This window comes from Lactuca serriola, chromosome 3 (assembly GCF_051521515.1).
Source record: "Lactuca serriola cultivar US96UC23 chromosome 3, Lser_US96UC23_V15, whole genome shotgun sequence".
NCBI classification, from domain to species: Eukaryota; Viridiplantae; Streptophyta; class Magnoliopsida; order Asterales; family Asteraceae; genus Lactuca; species Lactuca serriola.
In genome coordinates, this window is record NC_136410.1 from 249,031,059 (window position 1) to 249,041,926 (window position 10,868).

Below are 10,868 nucleotides of genomic sequence, written 5' to 3' on the forward strand. Positions count from 1 at the left end.
ATGATTGTTATATCCTACGTCACATTAAAAACATTTAAAATTGCCACTACCTAAGAATTCAATTCAACTTTGTCTCCATTGGTCAAAGAAAACTCAACATCTTTGTAATGATGAGATTTCAATTTATCGTCAGTATTATTTATGTAATATATTAGAAAAAAGTTAGGAGCCATTTTTTCTATAATAAATGTATTTCTTACTTATATTACGTTATGAGAATATCAAAGATACAACATTTGTGCTTAATTTATGTCTCATAACAAGAATACAAATGGATATCTAAACTAAAACTCAGGTAACTCGGGTAATTCCTCAATGCGTGTGAAAATGTCGTACCATAGGTCTATGCTACCCATGTGACAATCAGCATATGAATTTCTGATGTCTTCATTCTCTATAATTTTGAGTGGAGACGATGAAAACTCAACACTTGATATGTTTGTCGTTGGATTAGATTCCATGATGTCGTCACCTTCACCAGATAATGTTTCCGACCAAAAACTATCATCAAGAAATGTCTCGTGCTTGATTTCCTCATGTTTAGCTACATCAAATGAATTGGTCGTTGTTTCTGTTTCAGATGAACACTCGCTACACGATGGTTGAACATAGATTAGTTGTTCCTCGTCATGGGAGTTTTGTTGTGGTTGGGCATGACATTGTGAAACAATAGATTCTTCGAGATTTGGATTGCTTGAAGCACGTTTGGACTTGGTGTTTTGTCTTTTTGGGGCATGGCTGGTTGTCTCATGACTTTCAAGTCTTTTTTTCAAATAAGTATGCCAAACATTTTTTATTTCGTTGTCAGTTCGGCCAGGTAAATTCGTTGCGATCACAGACCATCTGTAAAATCATGGAAAAATCAAGGAAAGCCAAGCTTCATGACAAACTTGTATTCAAAATTATATATTTAGTTATGACTAATACGTGCAAAATAAAAAGTACCAATGGTTTTGTCTTTTTCTTATTCTTTATTTATATTCTTATTCTTGAAATATGTGTTAAAAAAATCGTATTTTATGCTTGGGCACATGTTGATATATGTTGGTTTGAAATTAAAAGTATACATGTTGTGTAGTTATTTATTATGAAATTAATTAAATAATTAAGCATGAAAACCGGGATTGCGATTCGTGGTAGCCAATGGCCAATTTAAATAATTTATTGCCCATCCAAAAAACTATTTTCACTGTGTCATCATCATGTCTGCGGATCTAAAGTTTGTTATTTAAAATTCTGGTACATGACGTTATTGGGTTTATATGATTAAAATGATTAACGTAAAATGTATTTTTCATATGAAATGAATAGACTTGAGTCACTTGAATACATTTGATTAGCAAATATGTTTTTTGAAATTATTAATATAAACAAATATCACGCTTTAATATAATTGAAAACCAAAATCTATGTCCGACTCCTTATGTCAAAATGTTATATGAAATGCTGATGTCTTTTACAAAAATAAAAAAGTGATAATTGGTTACTAAAGATACGAATAAGATTGAAAAACTCCGTTGTAACTTGTACCTATTTCCAAGCATTTCATGTAGATGAATGATGGTGTCTTCCTCTTCTCTACTAAAGTTTCCTCTCTTGATATCTGGTCGTAAATAATTGGTCCAACGAAGTCTACAACTCTTTCCACATCTTAACAAACCTGAAAAAAAAAAACAATAAGTAAACAAATTAAAACCGAAAATGAACACTAATTACCCACTTTGTTTTTAAAACTTATGAACTAAATTTCAATGCTAAATCAACCAACGACAAACACAACAACTCAATATTTTTTCATGTGCAAAGAGAACACAATCGTTGTATCATGTCATATTCATGAACTCAGCATCTTTTCTGAGAACAATCGACACTGTGATTTTCTCTTTCGTTTTCATCTATATGTGAAATTAGTTTCCTTGCATGTGAAAGGAATTAAATCGTTAATGAGGATTTGAACATCTCTATACGTTCTTCAAATCCTCATATTCTAGCTAGATTGAGAAAAATTAACATAAAAGTACTCATGTGGGCTGTCAAACTGAAAAATCTTTACAAGAGAAACCAAATGAATATTTCTATGACAAAGATCAAGAAGTAATGCATATGGAGCTATAATAAGATATAATTACCAGCATGTTTCGGAAGAGCACGCCAGTTAGGATGACCATGTTGTTGTATGTATGAAATGAGGATTTGGTCTTCATCATGACTCCATGGGCCTTTCTTCAATCCCATCTTCTCACAACAAGGTGCTCTCCCCATTCTCTTTCTCTCTATTGGAGTTGAAATGATATGGAGATATCCCAAGGCACAAGAGTGGAGTAATTGGCCAACGATGCCTATTTATCCTCAATATTTTTCTATTTTTTTATTTCTTGACTTCTTTTGTATAAAAAGTACTCCATTTGATTTGATTTATGACTAAGAAAATTAAATAGCATATAATGTTTGATATTTTCTTTCATTAATAAATTACTATATTTTGTTTGATATACGATTAATAAAATTAAATAACATGCAATTTTTCTTAATTTTTTAATCAAAAGATGGCTATATATGATGTGTTAAATGATTAACAAAATGAAATATAATGTAATCTTAAGACATGGTTTAATATGGTTTTACCTATTATAGAAAAAATTTAAATAACCCTTAATACAATTAAATGTTGGTGGTTTTGTTTTCGCCAATGAGTTGCAATGATTGTGAAGAGATGAACACGTAAATTTAAAGTCAACATCTTACAATTAGAAATGGTTCATTAAAAAACAGCCGATAATATAAAATATTGTGTTTTTTGTGATATTGAAAACAATCGGTTCTATTAGGAAATCAAGCTAATAAAAACTTACCAAAAAATGATTTATGTTTTTAGAAAAAAAAAAAAGTTTCTATTTGACGTTTTGAGGTCGTAAGCAAATTATTAAAAAAAATAAACCTTTTATTTGAATAGTCGAATTTCTTAAATAAATAGCAAAGATCGAGCTAATAACAAACAAGATTACATCGAAAAATATGATATTTTTCACATAATTTTCAACCAAATGACCGAATTGACTAAATTTTTTGTGTTACTATGTACATACCAAATGCAAAACTATTTTTTCAAATATCATTTTTTTTCTAAATCTATTTAGATCAAAGAGTTAACATTATCAAGGAACACAAATAAAAAATTCCAACTAAATGATTTATGTTTTTAGAAAAACGAGAAAGGTTTTCTATTTGATGTTTTTGAAGTCGTAACTAGTAACAAAATAAAAAAAGAGGGTAGCAAAATATCATTTCTAATTGTGCATCTGTGTCAAGAATATTGAAATTACCGACCCGGATAACCTGATGCAACAATCCAAAGGCATCACTTTTCCGGTTAAGAAAATAAATAAAAACCTTCCTTCTTTAAGGGATAGCCAAATATCATTTCTAATGATGCATCTGGGTCAAGAATATTGAAATTATCGACCCGGAAAACCTGATGCAACAATCCAAAACATCACTTTTCCGGTTAGAAAATTATACCCGAACTTATAGCAATACACATTGGGTAATAACCCTAAGCAAACATATCCCAAAAAATAAGCAAGGTATAAACACATGCAATAAACAAATCATTACGAGCACCAACATAGAACTTGTTTTACCCGGATCTTGCAAGAGACCTGGTTAAAGGCCCATTCCAGCTCTTCTACATGGGCCTATAAAAGCAAGGCATCATCAAAGAGAGACCCCGATCGAGACTCACTCTTTGCCAAGAAGATCATTAATCTTTACACATGAGAATGCAATTGATAGATAGCTTAAATATCAGAGAGCAATACCGATGGGCAACCTCGGTATAGTTCCTAACGTTTCTTGTTTATCTGCACTAGTTATGCATGACACAAGCCATAATTAATGATCACAAAAGAGACGTAGAATCGTTGGCGCCATCCATAATATCAGCTTTCTAAGCAATGCATCAAAGGCATCAAACAGGGGCCTTTAGAGGAAACAACAAATATAACAAAATGAAAAATACTAGAAAGACCATAAAAAAGCCCTCCTACCAACAACCGCACATAACCACAATTCATTCACACAAAAGGGTAACAACAAAGAGACCATTGACATGTTATTCGAAGTCGTTTCCACCATACATTGGCTGGTTAGGTTCAAGACACCGTTAGGCTATGGAACTATGCACAAGTTGTTAGTAATACCATCACTAGCCTTACTAACAGAAGCAAGTACCTCAAAACAAGAAAATCCACAGAACAACGAAAGCGAGAAAGAAAGCATAACATTCAATGACAACTACATTGGACATAGAATTTTGATAGGTTCAACACTATCAATCCTACTCTGGGAGAGCTTTCTTAACCTAGTAAAAGAATATGTGGACATACTCTCCTGAAACCAACATATATGGTTGGAGTACCATGACATGTCATCGAACAAAATCTCAAAGACAAAGCGGTAGAAAAACCAATCCGACAAGAGAAGAGATGCCAATCCGGGGAAAGGAACAAAACAATAAATTATGAAGTAGACAATCTAGTAAAGGTAGGAATAGTTTGAGAATCCTTATTCGCTTCATGGATAGCTAACATAATGTAATAGGTAATGGAGGATATGCATTGATTTTACCGACCTAAACAAAGAATGCCCAAAAGAATAATACCCTTTATCGACAATAGACGAGAAAATTAAATCGCTAGGTGGACACTTTAACACCATAAAAATCATGATAAATTAAAACTTTTAAAACGAACCGATTTCACAAATTATTTACAAACATAGTTTTCAAAACATGTTCAATATCAGAGTCCCCAAAAATCACAAATCAAAACATGAGGATGTGTACAGTCACGCCTTATCCTTTCCGCGATCATCAGAAGTACCTGAAACATAACCCAAAACTGTAGGCCAATGCTTAGCGAGTTCCCCCAAGGTACCAACACACAAACAATAACATATACAATAACAACATGCATACAAAGCCTTTCAACATGACTGGACCGCCTTACAAGCCTACAGACTAGCTGGACCGTTCATGGAACCTTCAACATGACTGGACCACCTCACTAGGCCTTCAGCCTATCTGGACTGTTCTTCAGGCTTTCGGCCTGACTGGACCGCCTCGCATGCCTACAATCTATCCGAGCCGCCATGGGTCTCTTGGCCTCTAGTCTATGTCGGTCCACCTCAAGTCAACCACATATAACATGTCGATATACACATATCAGATAAACATATACAACCAGTCAAAAGACAACCAAACAAATCTTACAGATCACTAAGCATGTCATTATCCTATATACCATGATACAGATCTAACAGATCACAACAACATACCAAAATGCAATAGACTAGGATAACAATCCAATGGGCCGAACTTGGTGCCTTAGACCCGAAAGTATAGTGAGGAAACTCACCTCACAAACTGAATAGAAGTTGAAGAGGTCCCGACTCCAAATCTCAGCTCTCTAACCGGCACCTAATCCTACTAATGATGAATTCCATTAAAATCCCAAAATAACCTCAAGGTCAAAATTAGTCAAAGTCAAAGTCAACTTCTCAAACCCACCAAATCAACCGAGTCAACTCATCCGGGCTGATCTAATGCAAGTACACGGTGCGTACTCTGGAGGTACGCTAAACGTACTCCAACTCTCATAGTTGACCACCATCGGGGTGGTTGACCTGGTATGCGAGGCATACTCCGAGGACGCGGGGCGTACCCTCGTAAGATCCAAAACCCCATTAAGAGCTTAATGGCTTAATCTTTTTCGATCAAACTTCAGATCCATGGCAAAAATACCCTCTAGAGTCATAATATTTCCAACTTTATGACATTACTGTTGGAATAGTGTCTAAGGCTGCAACTATATTAGGCAAGTATTTGACCCGGTTGTGCATGGTCCTTTTGGGTTGCCTTCACCATAGCAACTTGATAGGATGATTTATTAAGAGAGAGTAAATATTATTGGTATATTATGAGAATAATATAAAGAATAATATATTGTTATTTGATTAATATAAGTCATAGAATTCATTAGAATTAATTTGGTGACTTAAAGAGATTAATTAAATAAGAGGGTATAAACTGTCAATTGTTTGATAGTTAAACTTTAGACTGTAAATCCATATAGATATGCAATGGACGGATTCTAGAAGCTAGGATAGCTTCAAAATCGTCCAAGGGGTTATCTATGGAATGGATTTGGATAGCCTTAAGAGAAGATTATCCAATTAGGGTTTAGGCTGTAACCCTTAAGGAGTCTACAAGTATAAATAGACCCTATGGCTAAGGGAAATCGGTACTTCATCATAAGTAAGAGAACCCTAGCCGATTTCCTCCCCTCTCCTCTCTCCCAAATCATCTTCCTTGCTATTGGTGTTTGTAAGCCATTAGAGGAGTGACAATTGTGACTCTAGAAGCTCCAAGACAACAAGAACAACAAGGAATTCAAAGGTATGATTCTAGATCTGTTTCAATATTGTTATTACACCTAATTAGTCATTAGAAGTCTGGGATTCAAAGCATGTTTAATTAGAAAGCCTAGATCCAAGCATTAGGGTTTTGCATGCGCACATAGGAAAGTTCTTATGGCTAAAACCCATCAGTGGTATCAGAGCCTAGCTTGGTTTTCATTAAATTGTTGCTTAGTTGTATGAAACATAACTGCAAAATTCGATTTTGTGTTTCTGAGTCATGGACTCGGCGAGTTGGCCTGACTCGGTGAGTCCCTTTGTGCACTCGGCGAGTCCAAGCGTCAGGAATGGCCAGATTCGGGATTTCTTCATGATTATCTTATGGAAACTTACCTTAATCATATTAGATCAACCCTAATCCGATTTTTTGATATATATGACTATTATCTTGATCTAATTAAAGATTTTTATCAACTAATAAAATATTTAATTTCCTTATATGATAATTAATTAATTATTTTGATTATTTTGGTAATTATCTTAAAAAGAAATCTTGAATAAAATCAAATATAGATAATTAGGATATTAATTGTTAATTGGAATTATTTGTTATTTGATCCTTCATGTTTTAAATGTTTAAAACTTTCCCTCAAGTTTTGAAATTTATATTTTGTGATTAAAAGTTTTAATTTAGACAATTTAAATTTCAAACCCTAGTTTTTAAAAGGTTTAAAATACAACCCTATACTAATATGATATTACTAGAATAATATATATATGTATAACTAAAATTCTAGTCTTACCGTTAGTAGGCCTCATTCACGAAGTCAATCTATAAGGTGGGTATAAGGTTGCGACCTATAAAATGGCGCTTAATGGGTGTACACTCACACCCACCGCTTGCTTGATTGGTGGAGGGTCGTTAGCCGAACGGGTAGGATAGGGCAACCTCATCCTCTCATTAAAAGTATAATAAGTAATACAAAGTAACTACACATTATTTTAAAATTTCCCAATCTTAGTTACTTTAGGAAAAGTGAATTGATGCAATCCCATGAAATTACACTTTGCACCCTTGCTAAGAAGTTAATGGAGCGTGTGTGGTTTACCGGCACACTAATTGGTTCTAAGCAAAGGTGGCAAAGGGTGATTCATTGTTTATCATAGTTCGATGGAGCATGTGTGGTTTACCGGCATATCGAATAGGTGATCGTTACAATGAAGGCACCATGTGAATTTGCATGGTAATTCACACCTGCTTTGTGATCCTCGGTATCTCAGTCACAAACAAGAGGGGCATATCGAGATTTAAACATGCCATTGAATAGTTTCAATGAATCTCATCCGAACCTAGGAATTCTCAATACTTTTAGGACTAATAGTTAGGTTTTGTGATGGAGAATTAGTGAATCGTCATTCACTTACCTTCAATTTATTTGCATGTTAGATTACGACATCCCTTTTCTAGTATGTAAATGTTATTGTTGGATCCTAGCCCTAATTTTTCTTATTGGGTGATAATTAGGGATTCTTATTCTAATCTATCTTTGTCCTTTCTAATTGTAGATGTCGAACGCTAACAACGCTGCTGCTAGTTCTTTCACGTTGATGAGCCTTTGCCAAAAGGTCACCTTCGATGGAACGAACTTTAGCGAATGGATAAGATACATTCACACCATTGCTCGCTATGAGGATAAGGAGTATGTCCTTGATGAGAAGCTCGAGAAGATCAACCCTGAAATCGCTACTCCGGCTGAAATCACCGCTTTTGAAACTCATGAGCGAGATGCAACGAAGGTATATTGCATCATGATTGCCACCATGAACTCCGAATTCCAAAAGTCCTACGAGGATATGTACCCGTACGAGATGCATCAAGACTTATTGGAGAGATACCACCAAAACGCGAGACAAGAGCGTTATGAGATTTTCACTAACATGATTTCCGCTAAGATGGGTCATGGAGAATCTCTTACCGTGCACCTGCAAAAGATGCAAAGGTATGTCGACCGCCTTCGCAAGTTAAATGTTGACTTTGGGGAAGACTTGGCGATCGACATGGTGCTTCACTCTTTGCCTCCGATGTACAATCAATTTAGGATGACCTACCACATGAACAAAGAGGAGGTCACCCTAAGCAAACTCCAAGGTCTATTGAGGGTCGCTGAGAGCAACTTCAAAGACAAGTATGTTGCACCAACTCCCAATCCACCTGCTGCTCCTGTCTTGGCTATTGGTCAAGGAAAGGGAAAGAAGAGGAAGGCTTTGTCTAAGAACTATCGCAAGGTTAAAGCCCGAGATGGTGCCTCTTCTAGTGGGACCAAAGTTGATCCCGCTAAGCCCTGCCCTAACCTGAAGGAGGTAGAGTGCCACCACTGCCACAAGATAGGACATTGGAAGAGAAGTTGCCCAAAGTACCTGCAAGCCATCAAGGAAGGAAAGATCAAGCTATCTTTCACAGGTATATAGACAATTAAATCTAACAATTCTAATCATGCTATTTCTTGGGTTCTTGATACCGGTTGTGGTTACCACATTTGTTCTAATGTGTAGGGACTAAGAAGAAGTAGGGATGTGGAGCAAGGAAGAATCAATCTAATCATGGGGAACAGAAGATCGCCGCCTGTGACCAAGATTGGAGTGTATTCTTTAGTACTTAGGAATAATTTGTGTTTAGATTTGAATAATTGTTGCTATTCTCCAGAAATGGTTAGAAACATCATTTCATTTCATGGTTTATATAGACAAGGTTTTAGATTTTCTTTAATAATGAGAATGGTTCTATTTTGGCTTATCTAAATGGTGTCTTTTACTTTGAAGCTATACCATGTAATGGAATTTATGAAACTGTTATGATTGTCGATAACTTAGGAAATGATGTTTTGAACATAGATTCTTCCACTAGTATGGATAAGGCATCCTTGTGGCATTGTCGTCTTGGACATGTCAACAAGAAACGCATAGCCCAATTCCAAAAGGATGGAGTGTTGGAGTCATTCGACCTTAGGGAAGATGACACATGCGAGTCTTCTTTACTTGGAAAGATGACTAAGTCACCCTTCATGAGTACGTGTGAAAGGGGTGAGGGTCTATTGGACCTAATACATACCGATGTATGTGGACCGTTTAGATCAACCACGAAGGATGGGAACCGCTTCTACGTGACCTTTACCGATGATTATAGTAGATATGGGTATATCTATTTAATCAAGCAAAAGTGAGAAACCTTTGAAAAGTTCAAAGAGTTCAAGAATGAAGTGGAGAATCAATTGGGCAGGAAAATCAAGATGCTTCGATCCGATCGAGGAGGAGAGTACCTAAGTCTTGAATTCCACGATTATCTCAAGGAGTGTGGAATAGTTTCGCAATTGACGCCTCCTAGGACACCGCAGTTGAATGGTGTAGCAGAAAGGCGTAATCGAACCTTATTGGATATGGTTCGCTCTATGATGAGTCGTGCTTCACTACCTATCTCTTTTTGGGGGTATGCCTTAGAGACTGCCGCCCATATCCTTAACCGAGTCCCTACTAAGAAGGTTGCCAAAACACCTCACGGGATGTGGACAGGGAAAGCTCCCTGGTTGGCACATGTCAAGGTTTGGGGTTGCGAGGCTTTCGTAGGACGAGATACTCACGACAAGCTCGAACCTCGAAGTGAGCGATGTATTTTCATCGGCTACCCGCAGACATCCTTTGGATATCTCTCTTATAGACCGAAGGACAATGTTGTCTTCGTTGCAAGGAGAGGAGTTTTCCGAGAGCGAGAACTCATAGGCCAAGGAGACAGTGGGAGGCAAATCGAGCTTGAAGAAATTCAAGAGTCGATAGATGAAGGAACCTCTACCGCTGGCTCTCAACCCGAAGAGGAAACTCCGGTTGAACCGATTGACGAATCCTTACCTCTTAGACGTTCCGATAGAGTTAGAGTTCATCCCCAGTTTTATGGTTTTCATATTACTACCGAAGGGGACACATATATTAGTGATGGTACACTAATAAATCTTGATGAACCTAATAGCTATAAGGAAGCCATGGCAGGCCCGGAGTCTGCGAAGTGGAAAGAGGCAATGGACAGCGAGATCCAATCCATGTATGACAACCAAGTTTGGAATTTGGTTGATTATGTGCCCGGACGTAAGACCGTTGGGTGCAAATGGATCTTCAAGAAGAAGACCGACGTGGATGGAAAAGTACACACATATAAAGCGCGATTGGTTGCGAAGGGCTTTACTCAAACTCCCGGAGTTGACTATGATGAGACCTTCTCACCAGTTGCAAAGATAAAATCTATTAGAGTGATGCTAGCAATTGCCACATTTCATGATTATGAGATTTGGCAAATGGATGTCAAGACCGCTTTCCTTAATGGGAAGTTGGCTGAGGATGTTTACATGGCTCAGCCAGAGGGGTTTGTGGATCCGAAGCATCCGAATAGAGTGTGTAAGATTGAGAAG

The 10,868-nt window shown here is 36.5% G+C and overlaps 1 protein-coding gene across 1 annotated transcript; it reads right to left on the minus strand.

Moving 5' to 3' along the window:
* Positions 1-226: 226 nt before the first annotated feature.
* LOC145093858 (transcription factor MYB14-like) lies at positions 227-2,302 on the minus strand. The gene is made up of 3 exons (XM_079032110.1): positions 2,130-2,302; positions 1,531-1,660; positions 227-843 (listed from the first exon to the last, which is right to left on the minus strand). Exons 1-3 carry the CDS (start codon positions 2,260-2,262, stop codon positions 285-287), a joined length of 822 nt encoding a protein of 273 aa, XP_078888236.1. The 5' UTR covers positions 2,263-2,302; the 3' UTR covers positions 227-284.
* Positions 2,303-10,868: the final 8,566 nt, after the last annotated feature.